Genomic DNA, 22,304 nt, shown 5'->3' with positions numbered 1-22,304 from the left:
TTTCAGTTTTGCGTCCATCACTGATTACAAGCCCATATAGGCAAAAAATAACAGTAGTATACCCTCACAACATACATATTAAAATAAGTTCAGTCCCTAAAGTAACTTGTCATGTATTTTTTTTTTTGCATGTGTTTGTGCATTGCAGCTATGGGGTAGGGGTTCAATAGGGTTTTAATACATATTAAATGTATTTATTTTTTATCTGTAATATTACTTTTTGGCCACTAGATGGTAGTTACCAGGAAGTGTATGATTTTTTTCCCTTGCGGTTTTATGAATCAACATGCCTCGTGATTCGAGGCATGTTGATTCATTCACAGGGGCTCGGCTGGCTCAGGGAAACACTCATTCCCCTTTTCCAACTGATACCCTGTAATAGCTGCCAGGGACGAGCATGCACCCACGGAGAACGAGCGCACATCCACCGCAACACCGTCCAGATTGACAGAAGTGGTTAAATACGATTGTTACTACAGTGACCAACCACAAACAGATGGGTCACATTCTCCGGGGTATGCCTACCATAAGTAAGTTTTTGCCCTCCTTCATAAGGCAGCACTTATTTTTCTGCAGACTAACTTCATCACTACATGGCCCCAGTGCAATGTTCCATCACCTAAGGCTCTAGTCATGCTCTCTTTGCACATGGTTCCTTAAGTGGGCACTGCTGCACTGGACACAACCAATCATACAATCATCAGCTCGGGATCATTCTACTGTATTGTGTGCACACCATTCGTTGCACTACCCTTTACATCATCATGCCTCCCCATGTGAATACACCAGTCTACTTCAGAGTTCTCAGAAAGATGGATGCACACTGAGGCACTCTACTTTAAGGACACCTCAAGGGAAAGGGATGTGTAGGCTGCCATATTTATATCTTTTTAAACAATGCCAGTTGCCTAGCATCCAGGGTTGTGGAGTCGGAGCAAAAATCACCCGACTCCTCAGTTTAGGAAAACCACCGACTCCAGTTACCTAAAATTGCTCCGACTCCAACTCCTCAGTCTAATTTTTACAAAGGCTATAGATTTGGGTAAAAAAATCATTCGACTCCGACGCCTCAGTTTATTGATGACACCAAATCAGACTCAGGTACTCAAAATTGCCCCAATTCAGACTCCTTGACTCCACAGCCCTGCTAGCATCCTGCAGATCTTTCATGCATCAGTAGTGTCCAAATCACCCACCTGAAACAAGCATGCAGCAAATTTAGCCAAACTTCAAACATCTGATCTGCATGCTTGCTCAGGGGTCTATGGCTAAATGTATTAGAGGCAGAGGCTCAGCAGGACATCCGGGCAATATGCGTTGTTTAAAAGTAAATAAATATTAGCATCCATATCCCTCTCACTTCACTTGTCCTTTAACCACTTGAGGACCCACCCTTTACCCCCCTTAAGGACCAGCGCTGTTTTAGCTGATCTGTGCTGGGTGGGCTCTGCAGCCCCCAGCACAGATCAGGGTGCAGGCAGAGCGACCAGATCGCCCCCCTTTTTTCCCCACTAGGGGGATGATGTGCTGGGGGGGTCTGATCGCTCCTGCCTGCCGGGTGTTGCGGGGGGGGGGGGGCACCTCAAAGCCCCCCTCCGCGGCGAAATCCCCCCCCTCCCTCTCCTACCTGGCCCCCCCTGGTGAACCGGGCTGCACAGGACGCTATCCGTCCTGTGCAGCCAGTGACAGGCTGTCCCCTGTCACATGGCGACGATCCCCGGCTGCTGATTGGCCGGGGATCGCCGATCTGCCTTACGGCGCTGCTGCGCAGCAGCGCCGTACAATGTAAACAAAGCGGATTATTACCGCTTGTGTTTACATTTAGCCTGCGAGCCGCCATCGGCGGCCCGCAGGCTATCCACGGAGCCCCCTGCTGTGAATTGACAGGAAGCAGCCGCTCGCGCGAGCGGCTGCTTCCTGATTAATCAGCCTGCAGCTGGTCCTGCAGCTGCCACTTTGCCGACGCACGGTATAAGCGTGCGGTCGGCAAGTGGTTAAGTCATTGCAGCTACAATGGTAGGACTGTGTCCTTGTGTTTAATATGAGACAGATGATTTTTATCTGCTTAAAAAGCTAGGGCATACTGGATCTATTTTGGAGCACTGACATATTTACCGTATTTTCCGCTGTATAAGACGCACTTTTTCTCCCCTCAAAATGGGGAGAAAAAGTCCCTGCGTCTTATACGCCAAATGCAGGGAATCCCCGACTTACGAACACCCGCCGATACGAACCGCCGCTATGTCGGGGATTCCCTGCATTCGCTGAGTTGTGTGGTCTGCTCCCCTTGCAATTCGATAGGTGCATAGGTGTATGTATATATCCCTGGCTCACCCCGTGTGGCCGCTTCCCCTCACGGACTCACTCCCCTGTCAGCTTTCCTCCCGGCATATGTTGCTACATTCCCCGCATGTGTGGGCTCCCCTCCCCGCTTGAATGTGCGCTTCCCTCTGGGATCAGTATAGCAGTAGCAGTCTTACTTTACCAGCGGCTCCCGGGATCGCAGACCTGGTCGCCTGTCTCGCCGCTCCTCTAGCGATGGCTTCTGCAATACGCGTCATCAATACAGTCATCACTAGAGGAGCGGCGAGACAGGCGACCAGGTCTGCGATCCCGGGAGCCGCTGGTAAAGTAAGACTGCTACTGCTATACTGATCCCGGGGGCAGCGCACACTCAAGCGGGGAGCCCACACATGCGGGGAATGTAGCAACATATGCCGGGAGGAAAGCGGACACGGACAGGGGAGTGAGTCCGTGAGGGGAAGCGGCCACACGGGGTGAGCCAGGGATATATACATACACCTATGCACCTATCGAATTGCAAGGGGAGCAGACCACACAGCTAGCGGGGAAACCTATAGACACATGGGGGGCACCTAAGGGCACATGGGGACCACACTGGGGACTCCAGAGGACACATGGGGGACACCTGAGGGCACACCTATAGACACATGGGGGGCACCTAAGGGCACATGGGGACCACACTGGGGACTCCAGAGGACACATGGGGACACCTGAGGGCACACCTATAGACACATGGGGGGCACCTAAGGGCACATGGGGACCACACTGGGGACACCAGAGGACACATGGGGGACACCTGAGGGCACATGGGGACCACACAGAGGACACCTGAGGCCACATAGGGGACACCTGAGGCCACATAGGGGACACCTGAGGCCACATAGGGGACACCTGAGGCCACATGGGGGAACACCTGAAGCCACATGGGGACACCTGAGGGCACATGGGGACCACACTGGGGACTCCTGAGGGCACATGCAGGACACCTAAGGGCACATGGGGACCACACAGGGGACTCTTGAGGACACATGGGGGACACCTGGGAGCACCTGAGGGCACTTGGAGGTCATTAATTGAAGGAGAATATCTACAAGACGCTCCTGAATATAGGCGCACCAGGTTTAGTATTTTTTTTTTCTTCCATGGTTTTTGCCCTCTAAACCTAGGTGCGTCTTATATTCCGGAGCGTCTTATACGGGGAAAAATACGGTAGTTCTGTTAAAAGAAGACATTCATCCATCAAGTTCAACTAGAAAATATGGTATAACACACTAGCCTGCATCCCTCACATACCATGACTCTGTATATACTTAATAATCTAGTTGTTCAGAGGGCCTTACGGTCTAACCTAACAAATTAGATTTTTATTATGGTTTGATATTTATGTTTACAAGATGTGTTCTTAAATCTATATGCTATGGATAAGATTGTAGATGTTTAGTTATACTGTATGTACAACTGCTGATGTGATCTACTGCTTGACACTACTGGCGTCATGTTTTTACAATATTATATTCTGGTGATTTGCCACGGGATGTCCAAGCTCAATTTTATGTAGGTATGCGTACCTTACCTATTGGTTGATTGGCTTACTGGGCATTCAGTATATAGGTGTATCAGTAGTGGGTGGGGGTCATACGGTCTTGAAAAAGCCCACATCGCAAGGCGAAACAATCGTCAACTGTCCTCCGCACCTCTTTCTATACTGCATGTGTTGATAAGTATTCAAATTTATCTTATGCGGTTATCGCTTTTATGAAGAATGGGTTAAAGGTTTGGAAGTTTTATACAAGTTATACAGAGTGTTGCTCCTGGATTCCTTTTCTACTTGAAAGCATGTATTGACTTATCTCTTCATCCTGATGTCGCACTGCAATTGTGTATGGTTACCAGGCATAAGTAACTGGTGTGCACTCACTTTTTCTTTGGTGGTATATCAATTTGATGTAGGACATGCAAGATATACAGTGCTGCCCATAATTATTCATACCCCTGGCAAATTTTGACTTAAAGTTACTTTTATTCAACCAGCAAGTAATTTTTTGACGGGAAATGACATGGGAGTCTGCCAAAAGATAATAAGACGATGTAAAAGAGGCATTATTGTGCAAAAAAAAAAGGAAAACACTTCTCAGCTTTTATTTACATTTGAGCAAAAAGTGTCCAGTCCAAAATTATTTATACCCTTATCAATAATCAATAGAAAAGCCTTTATTGGCTACTACAGCAATCAAATGCTTCTTATAATTGCAGACCAGCTTTTTGCATGTCTCCACAGGTATTTTTGCCCATTCATCTCTACCAATGAGCTCCAAACCTTTCAGGTTGGAGGGTCTTCTTGCCATCACCCTGATCTTTAGCTCCCTCCACAGATTCTCAATTGGATTCAAGTTAGGACTGCTAGGTCCATACTAGACACAGTTGCAGGACGGACACTGCAGTCCGGATCAGGGGAAGATTAGGGGAAGTACCACCGTACTGCAAACTGATGAAAGTGCATCAGTTTTGCATCAGTTTCCGTTAAGTTTTTCCCAGACAGAAAACGTCTCTATCATTAGGAAGGAGTGGGAGGATTTTTTGGGGCCAATCATAAAGCTCAGGCTATCCGTTTTCACATCAGTTTTTTGCCTGTGGAGCTGGAGATGCCTTTTCTCATTGCTTTTCACTACCCCTGCGTGTATCCGTGGTCCTGATCCGTTGCGTGAAAATGCAGCAGATCCGGACCTTCCGTTCAGGTTTTGAAAACTGGTCCCCGCAAACGCAGACTGATCCGTTTTTTACTTGGGTGAGGCCGGCTGCTATTTTGAACATTAGTATCCGGGACTCCGTTTTTCATCAGGTTTGAAAAACGCAGCCATGGATACGTTTCTGGACCTAGTGTGGACCAGCTCTAAGTAAAACCTTAATGTTGTTGTCTGCTAACCATTTATTCACTACTTTTGCTGTATGTTTTGGGTCATTGTCATGCTGAAATGTCCACTGGTGCCCAAGGCCAAATTTCTCTGTAGACTGCCTAATGTCATCGAGAATCCTCATGTATTCCTTTTTTTTCATGGTGCCCTTTACTGTGATTAGGTTCCCTGGTCCATTGGCTGAAAAACACCCTCAAAGCATTAGGTTCCCACCACCATGTTTGACAGTGGGGATGGTGTTCTTTGGGTTGAAGGCTTCTCCTTTTTTACGCCAAATGAAGGAAACATCATTGTGACCAAACATTTAAATTTTTGTTTTATCTGACCACAACACGGAAGACCAGAAGTTGTCTTCTTTGTCCAGATGAGCATTTGCAAAGTCCAAGCAAACTTTTGTGTGCCTTATCCCGAGAAGTGGCATCCTCCTTGGTCTGCATCCGTGGAACCCAGTAGTATGCAGTGTCCATTGCATTGTCTGCCTTGAGACATTACCAAAAGCAGAGCACAGATTCACCAGGATGGCCTTGGTGGTGATCCTTGGATTCTGTTTCACCTATCTAGCTATCCTCCGGGCAAGCACAGTGCAACTTTTGGCTTTCGACCACATCCTCTGGGATTTCCTATGTTCTATGTTGTATGTTGTATAACCTGTTATGCCGGTCATTCTTGTATCATTGTACTGTATATATTTATTGCCCAGCGATGCGTAAGATGTTGGCGCTTTATACATACAATAAATAATAATCCTTCAGTATTGTAAATTTTACCTACACAAGTAGTAGATTAGTTTTTTTTCCACCCCTCATATCCTCCACAGTGAGACAACCGTCATAACCCAGTGTGGATGAACTTGTGACCCACACGACTGATGTGTTTGTGAAAGGGTACTTATAAGTACTTTGAACACTTGTTTGGTATCTTACTACACTATGTGAGGCTCTGGGTCTCTCTTCCCTTATGGATACATATAGTATTAACAGTGTTCATTTTTTATTTGTCTAAATTCAGTGAATAAAGAGACTAGTGCTATTTGTATGCAAATGAACAACAAGTGGAATACAGAGTGGCTTTTGCTGGGAGCTGAATGAACCAGGTTTTACATCACACCGAAATGGCTACTATGCAAACTTCAAAGACCAGATTTAACCCCTTAACCTGAAGCGATCTTAGGAAAAAAAAAAAAAAAAAGTTGGATACCTATTTAGATGAGAAATTTAGACTACAATACAGCCTTAGATAGAGCCTATAGAGTCCTTCCTAGTCCTTGCTATGTCCCCTTGTTCCATCTCTATTTCCCATTCAAATTTGGCACCTTCAAGACTCTTCAAAAGGCTTCAGAAGCAGTCACGTCCCCAAGTGCTTCTGATGATGGGTGTCTCAGTACTGCGTGTGTGTGAGCACAGACTCGCGCACACAGTACAGAGCTGCTCATCTTCGGAAGTACTCAGGGACAAGAGTACTTCTAAAGTCTTCCAAAACAGTTCAGAAGAGCTGCTAGGCCTGCAAGTTGAATTGCTTCAATGGGAAACTGCAGTGGAATCTGGGGACATAAAGAGGGTGAGTATCCAACGGTTTTCTTTAAAGAGTACCGCCAGTAAAAAAAGACAGATCCCAATGATGAAGGATTTGGGGGGGGGGGGGGGGGGAGGGGGTCTTAGGCTTAAAGGAGTACTATCAAACTTTACCAATTTCTGTCTGTAGCATAAATCAAAATTGCAACAGCAGTCTGTGCGAAAACAGCATATCTTTCTGCTGTGCAGTGTAGCTTTTTTTTTTTTTTTTTAATTTACCTTATAGACGGCATCTGACACACTGACAGCGACGGGGAATGGGGCAGCTCATTACATGAGAGGGGATTTCTTTTTTACAGTGCGGCAGTGCATTATCCTACTTTCATGTTCCCCCACATAAGAGCGCACTATACAGCGAGTGACCCGCCGAAGCCTGCTATGAGGAGCGAGAGACAACTGCTCTCGCTCCTATTCTGCCCAGCCAATCCGCCCCAGAGGGAGACTTCCGTGTGTCGGGCTGCCTATGCTACGCAACGGCAAGCATAAGCTGGAGGAGGGCGTGGCACTGCTCCTGAATGCATCAGAAGCAGGAGCCGAAGGGAAGAATCATGACGCGCCCTCCTCCAGCTTATGCTTGCCGTTGCGTAGCATAGGCAGGCCGACACACGGCAGATTGGCTGGGCAGAATAGGAGCGAGAGCGGTTGTCTCTCGCTCCTCATAGCAGGCTTCGGCGGGTCACTCGCTGTATAGTGCGCTGTAATGTGGGGGAACATGAAAGTAGGATAATGCACTGCCGCACTGTAAAAAAGGAATCCCCTCATGTAATGAGCTCCCCCATTCCCCGTCGCAGTCAGTGTGTCAGATGCCGTCTATAAGGTAAATTTAAAAAAAAAAGCTGCAATATCGAGGAGGCGGAGCGATCCTGCCTGGAGGGATGGAGTCTACATTGGTAAACAACCCTGACATCTCTCCAATTCTCAATCATTAAGACAGGCTCAGTCTTAATTACCAGATGTACTCTTTAAAAGAATACTGTGGGGGGGGGGGGGGGGGGGGGGGGGTGTCGGGGGAATTTGAGTTGAACTTACCCGGGGCTTCTAATGGTCCCCCACAGACATCCTGTGCCCGCGCAGCCGCTCACCGATGCTCCGGCCCCGCCTCCGGTTCACTTCTGAAATTTCAGACTTTGAAGTCTGAAAACCACTGCGCCTGCATTACCGTGTCCTCGCTTCCCCTGATGTCACCAGGAGCACACGGCGCAGGCACAGACCATACTGGGCCTGCGCAGTATGCTCCTGGTGCCATCAGCGGGAGTGAGGACACGCAACGCAGGCGCAGTGTTTTTCAGACTTTAAAGTTTGAAATTCCAAAAGTTAACCAGAGGCGGGGCCGGAGCATTAGGGAGTGGCTGCGCGGGCACAGTATGTCTATGGGGGGCCATTAGAAGCCCCAGGTAACTTCAACTCATTTTCCCCTGACCCCCCTACAGTGTCCCTTTAAAGGACCACTCCAGTGAAAAAAAGCAGTTCAAATCTGACAGAACTGACAGGTTTTGGACTAGTCCATCTCTTCATGGGGGATTTTCAGGGTTTTCTTTGTGTTTATAAGCATTTCCTGAACAGCAGTTGCTAAGTCAAATTGCCAAAATAGTGGGAGATACCAGCCAGCCTTCCTAACGGCAGTTAGACTTAGCAATAGAGATGTTGCGAACTGTTCGCTCTGCGAACATCTCTGGGGCTTTTACTACTTCCGGGTTGCTCTGACCCGGAGTAGTACGCCTGCGCTGCCCGGCGAAGCGCGTCCTAGATCGCGCTCCTGTTGCCGGGCACTCTCTGCGCATGAGCGTGACGTCGTTCATGACGTCACGCACATGCGCAGAAAGTGCCCGGGAACAGGAGCGTGATCTAGGATGCGCTTCGCCGGGCAGTGCAGGCGTACTACTCCGGGTCAGAGCGACCCGGAAGTAGTAAAAGCCCCATGTATCCAGAGATGTTCGCCGGCGAACGGTTTGGGAACCGTTCGCCACATCTCTACTTAGCAACTGCTGTTTAGGAAATGCTTATAAAAAACCCTAAGAATCCCCCATGAGGAGATGGACTCTTCCAAAACCTGTCGGTTCTGTCAGATTTTAACTACTTACTTTTTTTGCTGGAGTGTTCCTTTAAGCTTGCTTCAGGGGTGTTTTTTTAATTTAAAATAGCAATTTGAGACTGCACAGAGATTGTAAATACTATTGCTGCTACACATACAATAAGTCATTTTTCTGGTTTACTTTAACCTCCCTAGCGGTATGGACAGAAATGTCCGTTCAAAAAAACATGCTGTGAACGGTATAAACATGTATACACATCAATACTCTCCTGCACTGTATACTAGACCCTTGCTTGACACATTTTGGCAAGTTACAGGAAAAAAAAAGTTTTAAAAATACATTTTTTGACTGTTTGCACAGAAATCCTGGGGAAATTGAACGCTGGGGAGGTTAATGTACATTCTGTCCCAGAGCACTTCTTAAAACCATGAACATTTCCTGCCTCACGTGTTATATTTCTGTGCTGCAAATGGCTGTCGCAGGAGGGGCACAGTATCGCCAATACAAATTATTTCATGCACAAGTAGCAGGTGATTTTCAGTAGTTAAGAGGCTGATCCATTCCAGCCTTGCCTGACACATATTACTGCAAAAGTACAGGTGCACTGTAAACTGTAATCTTTTCTAACCTAAAGCAGAGAATTTAAAGGAAACATCTGTTTTTTGTTTTTTTTAAATAACAGATCTACTTACCTAGGGCTTCCTACAGCCCCCGGCAGCTTATGTGTCCCTCGCTGCAGCTTTGCTCCCAGCCAGTGGTCTGGGGTACCCTCGGTGGCAGCAGCTGACCTGGCGAGGTCGGCAGGCTCTGCACCTGTGCAGTACTTCTCCCAACTGCGTGAGCGCAATCGCAAGCGGCGCTTCGGTGCTTGCTCAGAGGCTGCCGACCTTGACAGCTTGGCTGCTGCAACGGAGGGGACCCTGGGCCACCGGCTGGAAGCAGAGTTGCGGTATGGGACAGATAGGCTGCCAGGGGCTGGAGGAAGCCCCAGGTAAGTAGATCTACTGTTTAAAAAAAAAATCCTGGATGTTTCCTTTGAGTCTAGCCATGACCTGTGCAGAGTTCACTGAAACGTATAAATAAGAAAACCTATGAAATAAATACAATTTATAGCTTCTACAGACGGGACTATTCATGCCATTAGTATTAGTGCAAAAATAAATCGGTTTACCTTTCATGGATATTTTATATTCTCTTTTAAAAGTCTTAGTATTGTGAGTGATTTCCAGGAGGATGATGGTTCCATGCTCTGCAGCCTTCAGATTCTGCTTTGTGATACCAGAGAACATCCCAGATTCCAAGTCTTGCTGGATGTTTTTGTCATCATCATTAAAGGTCAATCTGTTCAGTCCCTGATACCACTGTATACTGCACTGTCCAGGGTACATGTTCGTGAACTCACAGGATAATATTACTGGCTGCCCAATCTCAGGCTCTGCAGGGTCCATTTTTATCTTACCCAAACTAGGCTCAGAGTCTGAAACAAGAAAAACAGATATTGTATACAGCAGTAGAGTAGGGGAAAGTATCTATCAGTATTGAGGAATGTGTTGTTGACCAAAGGAGTTCAGAGACTTTCTAAGGAAACATGAAAAAACAGACAACAGGAGCTTCTTATGGTGTAGTATGTCCAGTACAGATTAGGTAAGTATCATAATACAAATGAATATTCACTATGATGGGTTGCAAAACTTGCAACCACAGTATGAATGCCAGTGAGGTAAACCCCATCCCAGGCTCTTTGGTTATCAGGAAGGAGGGGCGCGCTCCAGAAACAACTGTTCAGAAACAAAGATAAAGAAAAAGAAATACCCCCAAAACAGAGCTGGGGGTGGGGGGGGGGAGAGACAATGTAAACAACTAAGAGGAATAAGGCGCCCCAAAAATGTATGAGGATATAAAATATAATAAAAAGGCTTACGTCTACAGATGAAGGGACAACACCAATTCAAAACACAAAATGTATTAATGTTCAGACACTAAAAACTATAATGCGTTTCACGAAGACAGCTTCATCAGATAAAATACAAACAGTCTCTGTAAACTGCAGATCCCAAACTCGAAGCGCCTAAAAAACGTATATATACATTTTTTTTGCCTGGTAATTTAGCAGAATGTAGTGCTCTGTTTAGCGAAGGCTTCGTACACAAACTAGATGGTTCTCAGCTGAGGTGGCCAGTGAAAGCCATCACTGCCAAAAATCCAGACTGCCGGACCAGGCCGAGGCCAATATTCTCCTCCTTACCCCTCCTGCTTTGTTGTACCCCCCTCCCCGCATAGCAACAGAATATATTGCTAGTCTACAAGCTAGCAAAGAGTCTGTACAGCACTCGGGCCCAAACAGTCATCTGAGGGATTAAGTCCCGATCTCTGCAGACAACAGTCCCCACATGTGCACAAGGCTTTGAGGTGCATAAAAAATGCATCATTTCTGTTGCCCACAAGGATCGAGACGCAATTGCCTGAGCTACAGTTGGGATTGAGTTCTGTACAGACACATTGCTAACCATAAGGCTAGTGAAATGTTCTGTTACTATGGAGGAGGGCGAAGGTACAAGGTGTAGCACACAATGGAGCAAGAGATGTAAGTAGGGAGAACAATGGACGCAGCTGACGAGATAATACGGGCAGTCTGGTTTTCATGTATATCTTTAAGATGTATTCAGAGGGGCAGAGGAAGTGGAGATCCTTCCGTTTTTGCGGACATCAGGATGAGGTGAGCTGCTGCTTCCGCTGGTCTGCACTCTGCATGGGGGAGCAGTAAGTCCTCGACATCACCATGGGTCGGCGGTTTATTCTGACAAGTGTCTCTCTAAATTTGGACCATAAGATGCTTTGACTTTTCTCCTTGCTTTTGTGGGAAAAAAGGTGTGCCTTATGGTCCAAAAATACAGTATTTGTTTTTTCTTATTTTTGGAGGGTTGGGGTTGATGGACAGACGTTTTTTCACAACCAAACTAACTATATGTACTGTGGAGATTTGCAAGCGTGTCACTAAGACAAATCCACTGTAGGGCTGAGGCTACAGTTCATATTATGTCCAATGCCATGCATTTTGATGGGCCAGGCAACAGACTGATCATGGACTGCAATGATTTTTTTTTTTTATGAGCCACTTTTGTCCATGATGAGAAATGCATTTTTACTGGACAGAAATTTAATCGGTGTGGCCACCCCAAACCTAATTTCTACCATTATTCCCTCATGCAGCCTAGTATTGCTGGCCTGGAACAACAAAGTTCCAAACATAGAACTCCGCCAACCACACAATACCAGCCCACATGGTCAATGGCAGAGTGGATCTGCAACTCTGGGGCAGAACTCTTTCCCACCTCTTGCAAAGATCCTTTGTCCACCTCAAAGACAAAGGGGTTCATACTCACGGCATGCTCCATTCTTGTCGGGATAGTCCTCAGGGGAGAAGGGTGCACTTATGCTAAAATCTGTAAGCCCTCTTTAATAAGAGACCCTTGTCTCTTATTAAAGAGGGATTACAGATTGACTAATTCTAACCCTTGCTTGGCCCCAAACTTGATCAAGTTATTGTCCAAATATGGAGCTACTATGGCTGATCATTCCAGTCCCCAAAAAGCCAAGAATTTCAACAACTACAGGCCTGTTGCTCTAACTCCCACTGTCTTGAAGACCTTTGAAAGACCGATTCTCATGCACATGAAACACACCGATGCCCTCTTAGACCCACTCCAATTTGCATACAGGGCAAACAGATCCATAGAAGATGCCATTAACATCAGTCTGGGTGTATTACGGAACATTTTGACAGACCCAACACCTACACCAGGATCCTCTTTCTGGACTTCAGTTCCGCCTTTAAAACTATTTGTCCAAACATCCTGCATGACAACCTTGTACAACTAGGCGGCGACTTCACTCTATGCATGTAGATCAAGGTCTTCCTCACCAACAGAACACAACTAGTTATGCTTGGCAGCTGCACTTCCCTATAAAGAGCCATCAAGACAGCAAGGGTGTGTACTATCCCCGATCCTGTTCTCCCTGTACACAAATAGCTGTGCCTCATCTGTCTACTCTGTCAAGGTTATCAAATTCAAAGATGACCCTACCAACCACGGACTCCACGGTGAAACTGGAGAGAACGTGTACCGCAAAGAGATCAATCGCATCTGCAAATGGTGCAAAAGACGACAGATCAAAACCTGTTGATCTGATAGTGGGCTTCAGAAGGCGCCCTGCCTCACTCAACCCAGTCTCCATCAAAAGGAACAGAAGTCTCCAGAGTATCAAGTGTTCGCCTCCTCCCAGGCACCACCATTACCAATGATGTGAGATGGGGGGAGCACACCACCAAGACCCAGAAAAAGGCCCAGCAAAGTCTGTTCTTCCTGCAACAACTGAGGAAGCTTGGATTGGCCATGGAGCGGTTGACCAGCTTCTACACAACCATTATTGAATCTATCCTCTGCTCCTCCATCATTGTCTGGTATGTAAAAGCAACCGCAAGTGACAGGCACAAACTTTAAACAGTAATCAATGCTGCAGAGAGGATCATCGGGTCACCCCTGACGTCGATGGTCTTCCTCCACACATCTAGACTGAGGACCAGGGCCAACAAGATAACAGAATATAACGTAAAACCCCTCCCACCATGATACTCGCTACGTCAACATTCTCCCCCAAGACCACAAGGGACAGGAACACCTTTTTCCTCCCAAGCAGACCTCCTCCTGAACTCTAGCCCCCTCACCACCAAATCCCCCTAGTCTCCAAAATCCACCTCTTCAGCATCTTCTGCTTAATGTACCTAAACTGTCTAAATGTTCATTAATCAGTATCTGCTAATTTGCACTATTACTGTTGCTGTGTGCTCCACAAATAATCCCGGGTGATAACTGTCGTACTTAGCGAATAAAGCTGATTCTGATAGCAAAGGGAGTTTATTGGCACTGTGTGGAGGGCGATAGGCGAGGGCGATAGGCAAGTGTGGACTAGTGCTGGGGGGCTCACTTAGAATACTGGAGCAGAACTAATAATAGGCAAACACAGTAGATGGCCTTTAGGTATGTCCTCTTCCCAACTTGCTTGGTCAGAGATGAGGTGAAATGAGATTTAAAAAAAGCTCAAGAGAGCCACCCAGCCACTGCTTGAAGCCATTAAACCAGTGGCAGGGGTATTCCCTTTTCTAAACTAATTTGTAAGGATGGAAAATCTATAGGTTTTCAAGGCCCTCAGGATCTTCCCAAGGTGCAGGATTTTCTCTCTAGGTCATCCATTCAGCTTCCGGAATAACCCATGATCGAATCAGTGACGACATTCCCACAGAGGAAGCGATCACAAACAGCTGGGCTAAAGGAGCCAGTGCTCTGCCCAGGATGTTGGCTGACTGTTTATAGCTGGCAATAGATTTCAAGGTCAAAGTTATGTCACTGTATGAACATTTTGTGACTTATTATTTATCTAATTTGCACTTTTTGACTGTTTAGGAATCTCCTCAATTACATGTGCATTAAAGTGAACCTAAATTCCATTAAAAAAAAATTCAGTTTAACTTACCTGGGGCTTCCAGCAGCTACCCTGTGCCCACACCAGGACAAAACGATCCTCCTGGCCCCTGCAGCGACCCAGTTTCGTTTTCAGCTAATCAGCTCACTGGGCCCGCGCGGCCCTGGCCATGAGCGTCCTCGATCGACTTCCTGTGCATGCGCAGTACGAGATTTTCTCATACTGTGCAGGACACTCAGCAACGGGAGCATGATCGAGGACCTGCACAGTCAGGGACACGCAGGCGCAGTGGCCATTGACTGGCTGAGTGGCCTGAAAATAAAACTTTGTCGATGTGGTTTACGATAGGATTGGCTTGTCCTGGCATGGTCACAGGGCGTCTGCAGGGGGCCGGTAGAAGCCCCATGTGAGTTAAACTGCCTGTTTTTATTGAGTTTAGGTTCACTTTAATAGGTTATATTATTAGGTGCTTTGCAATTTGTATTACTTAATCAATATTACAATATGTTTGCTGTTGTCATTTGTTTGGCTAATTGATGGTCACGTTATAAGCAATTTTCTAAGAGGGCTTTATGGGCAACCTCAAGTATGCCTTCATTCTCCAGCTGTGGCCAAGTGTTTGAATTTGAGGGGCCCAGCTGGGGACTGGAGACATGATGGTTCGCAAGTCTTGTTCTCAAGCATGTTCTATGTGCTGGGATTCCTGCCAAGGGTCATGTAAGATTGACTATTTTATGTGGGTTCTGGGTCAGTGGCTGTTACTATGTCTGTCAAAATCTGCTCTATTAATGTGAGCGGCCTTAACAACCTGGGCAAGCAATCACATATCCTTTATAGATGTCATAAGGAAAGGTCTAAAATCGTACTGCTTCCCAGAGACCCATTTTCATATCGGGAAAGTACCAGTGCTGATTCACAACAGATATCGTATACAGTGGTATTGTATATAATGGCCTGGGCTATGATTAACCACTTCCCAACTGAGGGGTTTTACCCCTTGACCACCAGAACAATTTTCACCTTTCAGCGCTCCTTCCATTCATTCGTCTATAACTTTACCATTACTTATCGCAATGAAATGAACTATACCTTGTTTTTTTTGCCACTAATTAGGCTTTCTTTAGGTGAGACATTATGCCAAGAATTATTTTATTCTAAATGTGTTTTAATGGGAAAATAGGAAAAAATGTGGGAAAAAATGTATTATTTTTCAGTTTTCGGCCTTTATAGTTTTTAAATAATGCATGCTACTGTAATTAAAACCCATAAAATGTATTTGCCTATTTGTCCCGGTTATAAAACCGTTTAAATTATGTCCCTATCACAATGTTTGGCGCCAATATTTTAATTGGAAATAAAGGTGCATTTTTTTCAGTTTTGCGTCCATCCCTAATTACAAGCCCATAGTTTATAAAGTAACAGTGTTATACCCTCTTGACATAAATATTTAAAAAGTTCAGTCCCTAAGGTAACTATTTATGTATTTTTTTAATTGTAAATTTATTTATTTTTTAATTACAAAAAAAAAAAAAAATTGGGGAGTGTGGGAGGTAAGGAGTTAATTTTTTGTGTAACACTAATTTATTTCTATGTAAAAAATGCTTTAGGGTGTAATCTACTATTTGGCCACAAGATGGCAACAGTAACTTTTTGTTTAATAGAACCTAAGTACTAGGAGGCTGAGAAAGTTTTTTTTTTTTCACAATGATCGCACTGCTTATCGGATAAGCAGCGGATCATTGCGGGGCTTAGATCAACGAACGGGAATGGATTTTCCTGTTCATTGATCTTCAGGCGAGCGGCGGGCGACATGTTTACCGGCGAAAGTGCGCGCTAGAGCGAGCGGGAGCACGGGCAGCGGCGGGAGCGCGGAAAGTACGGATTTCTCCGTCCCTGGGGGTGAAAGGATGGAAAAAGGTACGGAGAAATTCGTACGCGTGGGGGTAAAGTGGTTAAGGACCAAACTGATCCAAAACATGTCAGCTGTGAATATCTGTGATTTTATATGGATACGTCCACAATAGTGGTTTTGTCTTTTTTTTTTTTTTTCTGCAAGGCTTCCTTTCCTATCTTGGTTTACCACTGGGTTCACTGTTTTTTGAGAAAGTATTTTCTTTATACGATTTGCCTACAGCCCAGCTTAAGATTAATGGCCAACTCTGAGGTAATCTCAATTATTAATGTTACCTAGCAGGGGTGTCCCCTCTCGCTGTTACTTTATACAGTATACTTTCCATGGAACATTTGGCTGTGGCAATTAGGAATATTCATAGTGTGCATGCAATATTGATGGGTACAAACCAATATAAGATGGTAATATCTGCGGAAGATTTGCTTCTTTATGTCACATAGCCTGTTATGTCCTTGCCAAACATGCTAGAAGTCATTAAAGAGTTTGGCCTTAGCAATTTTAAGATAAATGCCTCCAAATGTAAAGTCCTTAACCTGTCAGTCCCTGCCCATACTAGCTTGGCTCTACGGAGAGCTTTCACATCTGCTTGGAAGGAAGATAAGATCACCTATTTAGGTCTTAGATTGACTAAAAAAAAAACTTCTCTTCTTTTTAAAGAGAACTTCTTTTACCTTGTTGGAAACATTTGGGGAAGATTTGCAGAGGTTGGATAAACTGTTTCACCCTTGGACAGGGCGGATAAACATTCTTAAAATTAAGATATTCAGAAACAAATTGTTTTGGCTTAGGAAAATCTAAAGTTTGCATTTATATATAAAGACAGCAGTAAAAACAGAGCTTGTAGTGCTTTCCTAGTTTACACTAAAATGTGTTTAGATGAAATTTTACTTTCAATATCAAAGATTTGAAATTAAAAAAAAAGTTTACGATACTTACAGAGTTCTCTCAGGGTCCAGGTGATGTATCTTGGTTTTTCATTTCCCTGTTGAGCCTCACATCGGAATTTCTTTTTTAAGTCTTTTAATGTTGGGGTGTAACTGGCTTTGGAGTTGACATGATAGAGACCAGTGTTGGGTTCCTCCAGGGGATCACTGGTTACTGATGGTAATGGTAAGTCTCTATCTTCCATATACCATGTAACTGTTAGGTTTGCCGGGTAAAATGAATGTATTCTACAGTTTAAATCCAGCTTCTCCCCAACATAAACAGTTTCTTGAGTCTTCTGTATCTCATCGAGTTCAGGAAATGCTGCAATATTACTCAGCAGTTAGTGAGAGCCATAAAAGACACAACACTATATAAACTTAGATGATCAAGGATGGTTTGTACTACAAAGATGTGCTGTTGCAAAAAGTTATGTACTAAAATCCTTTATCTAATGAACGTGAAGTGCAAATAAACTGACAAACAGTTATATAGAACTAATCCTACATAGGTCTCGCTTGGAATCTCATACTTATTTTGCCTTCATGAGCTGAAAATCTAGATTTGAAAATTGTTTTCTCACTGCTGTTCTTTCTGTGGGATTTAACAGTTTTAAAAAAAAAAATAATAATAATTCAACATGAATTAATATATAAATTATTGACCATTCCCAGTGCCCTACAACCTCTTATTTTCTAAGCCGGGAAAGAGGAAGTCGTTTTTCCCATGATTGGAGCTATTGTGATTTTTAACACACAATTACTCAATGACCTAGTTTGTGAGCTTTGTGGTCTTTGACATCAATAATATGCATTGAAATTAAACAAATCTGATTGGCTGTGGCTCTACCCCCTTTTCTGGATTTGAACCCCAGTCACCCAATGACCAACTGTACCAGGTTTGAGGCTTGTGCCATTAGCAGTGCAAGAATGGCAGCAATTAAATATTCCCTTTGAAAATCAATATGTGAATTTTGTTTGGCTTTTGTAGGCTCCACCCACTTTTTTGAATATTAATCCCAGTCACCCAGTAACCAACTGTTACCATAAACAGTGTAAGAATGGCTGCAGTTTACATTTTCCCAGTGAAATGTGTTTGTCTCCACCCACTTTTTGGTTATGGGGATAAAAAGTATCCTATATGTTATTCCAGGTAATGTACTATGTGTGTGCCATTTTTGCGTGGCTGAGTAACAAACATCCAAACGTTCGCATTTATAATGTTAGTGAGATGTATAGACTTTAATCCCACTTTAATATTTATTCCATAGATGATGGTCTATTGAACTTTTTAATTGTGTTTGCAATCAGAAGTGATTGTGCTGAGATACACACACACACACACACACACACACACACACACACACACACACACACACACACACACACACACACACACACACATTATATAACTTGTAAGTAGTTATTTGGGAGATTAATTGCTGCAGATTGCTCTGCTCTGTTTCACCTCATAACACTGACTTTAATGGGTAAGGTACATATTACCTCTGAGACATTTTTATATACAAGCAAGATTTAAACTTGTGTTAAGAGACCTTTAAAAAGTGCTTAAAAAACAGGAGAAAATGTCAGAATATGATTTATTTTAGATTCTAAATCATAGAGAGAGCAAGAGAAATATCAAAGCATCTGCTCTACCTCTGCTCCATGTTGAGTTAGAGCAGGGTTACAAGAAAATGGGCACTAATGTCCACACATGCGGACATCAGTGGCCATTTTTGCTGTAGCCCTGCTCTAACCATACAGTAAATGCGGAGTGGAGGCAGAGCACAGAAGCGGAAAGGGAGGCAGAGGAGGCGCTGAAGAGATGTCAGCACTGGAACCCACCTAGCTAGTGAGTGATTCGCGGCCACCACCTGCAAATTCTACTGGCTGCACCTACACCTGACTTCCTATGCTGGGGGCATCTATGCTCGGTTACCTATACTGATGGCACCTACATACCTATACTGAGGGCACCTACATACCCGAACCCTCTCTGCCCTTGTTCGCTCTCTTTAATCCTTCAACACCCTCAATTGTGCCCCTGCTCTCCCCATCCCCCTGCACCCTCAATTAACACCCTCTATTTCCCCAGCACCATAAATAAGCCCTTAGTCAAGTGTATTCCCCCACCACCTAAATCAGCCCTAAATCAATTCCCATAATGTCTAAGTCAAATCCATAATGGCACAGTTTCTAGGGCCGACTTATACTTGACCCATCAAAAAATTCCAGCTTAAAAGGTCATATATTGGGGTTGACTTTTACATGAGGTCGACTCATATTCGAGTATACAGGATAAGAAAATATCCAAGGAACTGAGAATGCCAATCAGCAATGTTCCAACTCAATTATAGGTTCTGTTTAAACCAAACCACAGTCAGGTAGACGAAGTAAAATTTTAGCCCCAACTGCTAGAAATTGTTTGGGATCAAGGAAAAAAAACCCCAAATAACTGATGAAATACAGGACCCTCTGAAAAACGTGGTGAGCCATTTTGCTGAGCCTAAAACTAAACTTTATTTTATTTTTTTTATTTATTGAAGTATTTATATTTCCGCAGTGCTATATAGAGTATACGGTCTTGTCACTAACTGTCCCACAGAGGGGCTCACATTCTAGTCCCCACCATAGGCAAATGTGTATGTTTGTATCATAGTCTAGCGCCAAATAAGGGGGAAGCCAATTAACTTATTTGAATGTTTTTGGGATGTGGGAGGAAACCAGAGTGCCTGGAGGAAACCTATGCAGACGCGGGGAGAACACGCAAACTCCTTGCAGATGTTGACCTGGCTGGGATTTCAACCGGGGACCCAGCGCTGCAAGACGAGAGCGCTAATCACTACGCAACCATGCTGCCCACAACCATAAATGTTACATTTGGAGAGGAGTCAAAAAGACTTATGATGAAAATACACCATTCCTACTGTGAAACATGGTGGTGGATCGCTAATGTTTTGGGGATGTGTAAACTACCACAAAACACTTAAAGCGGTCATTGATATTAAAGGGGCTATACAAATTATTAACCTCCTTGGCGGTAATGACGAGCTCAGCTCGTCCATTACCGCCGGAGGGCGCCGCTCAGGCCCTGGTGGGGCGATTTCATAATTTTTTTTTTTTTTTAAAACACGCAGCTAGCACTTTGCTAGCTGCGTGTGGGGGTCAATCGCCACCGCTCACTGCCGATGCGCCGCTACCCGCCGCGTACTAGGGCCCCCCCCTGAGACCCCGTGCGCAGCCTGGCCAATCAGTGCCAGGCAGCGCTGAGGGGGTCGATGACGTCATCACGATCGTCGCCATGGCGATGGGGGAAGCCCTAAAGGAAATCCCGTTCAGAACGGGATTTCCTTACGGGCATACGCGCCGGCGGCGATCGGAGGGTACGCGCAGACGCTGCAGGGAGGCTACATGATTTAAAAAAAAAAAATTACTGCTGCGCCGCCACCCTGGCGATCTTAATAGAACGCCAGGGTGGTTAAGAACTGGGGTATGTAGACATTTGATCAGGGTCATATGGATAGTTTGTGTAGTGATTAGGATTTAAAAAGAGTAAACACAGTTGTTTGACAATAGATAAAACCACTAACACTTAGTGAAAAAGTTTTTTGTGTTATTCATATTCTATGAAAAATAGTTAAAGAAAATCTTAAAATTTAAAACACATACAAATAAGAAGTACATTTCCCCCAGAGTAAAATGAGCCATAAATGTATTTTCTCCTATTTTGCTGTCACAGTAGGTAGTAGAAATCTGTCATGTGTAGGGGTGTGTAGGGGTGTGTGTGTGTGTGTAGGGGTGTGTGTGTGGGTGTGTGTGGGTGTGCGTGTGTGGGTGTGCGTGTGTGGGTGTGCGTGTGTGTGTCGAACCCGCCTTGACCGATTTGAACAAACCTTGGTATACAGATCCCTTACTACCTGGGATGATATGTTCTGGGGGTCTCGCGGGCCCCCCTGCACACATGGGCGGAGCTACAAGCAGCCAATCAGATTTCACCCATTAAAGTCAATGGAAAAAATGGAAAAGGCTGCCATTCTCACAGTAATCAAGCCAGAGTCCCCAAACTTGGCACAGTTGGTCACTTGGTGACCGAGGTTACAAATCCAGGAAAAGTGGGCGGAGCATAAAACAGCCAATCAAATTTCAGCCATTAATTTTAAATAGGAAAATGTAAACTGCAGCCATTCTTAGACTGTTAATCGCAGGGTTCTCAAACTTGCCACAGTTGGTCACTGGGTGAATCGGATTAAGATTCAAGAAATTGGGTGGAGCCTACAACAGCCAATCAAAATTCACCTATTGATTTTCAAGGGGAATATTTAAACTGCTGCCATTCTTACACTGTTAATGGCAGAGGCTTCAAACTTGCTACAGTCGGTCATTGGGTGACTGAGGTCCAAATTCACTAAAGGGGCGGGGCCACATACAGCCAATCAGATTTCCTTGGTGAATAAACTGCTTACATTCACACATTTTTGATGCCAGGAACCTGAAAACTCACAAACTTGGTCATTGATTGACTGTGTGTCCAGGTTACAAAAAGTGGGCGGAGCAAAAACAAATTTGACTAAGAAAATATAAACTGTAGCCATTCTTACACCGTTAATGGCAGGGTTCTCAAACTTTGCACAGCTTGTCACTGGGTGAATGAGATTAAGAATATGGAAGGTAGTTGGAACCTACAAAAGCCAATAAAAATTCACCTTTCAATTTTCAAAGGGAATATTTAAGCTGCTACCATTCTTATACTGTTAATAGCAGATGCCTCAAACCTGGTACAGTTGGTCACTGGGTGATTAGGGTTCAAAATCAAAGGGGGCGGAGCCACAAACAGCCAATAAGATTTGTTTATTTTTCAAAGGGAATATACAAAGTATTGATACCAAGGACCCCAAAGCTGATAAACTTGATAGAGTGACTGTATGTCAAGGTTAGAAAAAGTGTGCGGCGCCAAGCGCCAACAACTTAATTTTTTACATGGCAGGGTTCCCAAACTTGACACAATTGGCCACTGGGTGACTGGGATTAATATTCAGAAATGTGGGTGGAGCCTAAAAACAGCCAATCAAAATTTACCTATTGATTTTCAAGGGGGAACATTTACATTGCTACCATTCTTACACTGTTAATGGCAGAGGTCTTAAACCTGATACAGTTAGTTATTG

At 44.6% G+C, this 22,304-nt stretch overlaps 1 protein-coding gene across 1 annotated transcript in view; it reads right to left on the bottom strand.

Moving 5' to 3' along the window:
* Positions 1-22,304, bottom strand: part of LOC137538350 (uncharacterized) — a 107,450-nt gene that overhangs the window by 27,721 nt on the left and 57,425 nt on the right. Inside the window, exons 7-8 of the mRNA XM_068260458.1 lie at positions 17,150-17,461; positions 9,992-10,297 (exon numbers count right to left, since the gene is read on the bottom strand). Coding sequence (XP_068116559.1) covers positions 9,992-10,297; positions 17,150-17,461 — 618 coding nt within the window. The remainder of the gene's footprint in view (positions 1-9,991; positions 10,298-17,149; positions 17,462-22,304) is intronic.

This window comes from Hyperolius riggenbachi, chromosome 11 (assembly GCF_040937935.1).
Source record: "Hyperolius riggenbachi isolate aHypRig1 chromosome 11, aHypRig1.pri, whole genome shotgun sequence".
In the NCBI taxonomy this organism is placed as follows: Eukaryota; Metazoa; Chordata; class Amphibia; order Anura; family Hyperoliidae; genus Hyperolius; species Hyperolius riggenbachi.
Note: the sequence above shows the minus strand (reverse complement) of the source record. Positions and strands in the feature narration are given on the sequence as shown.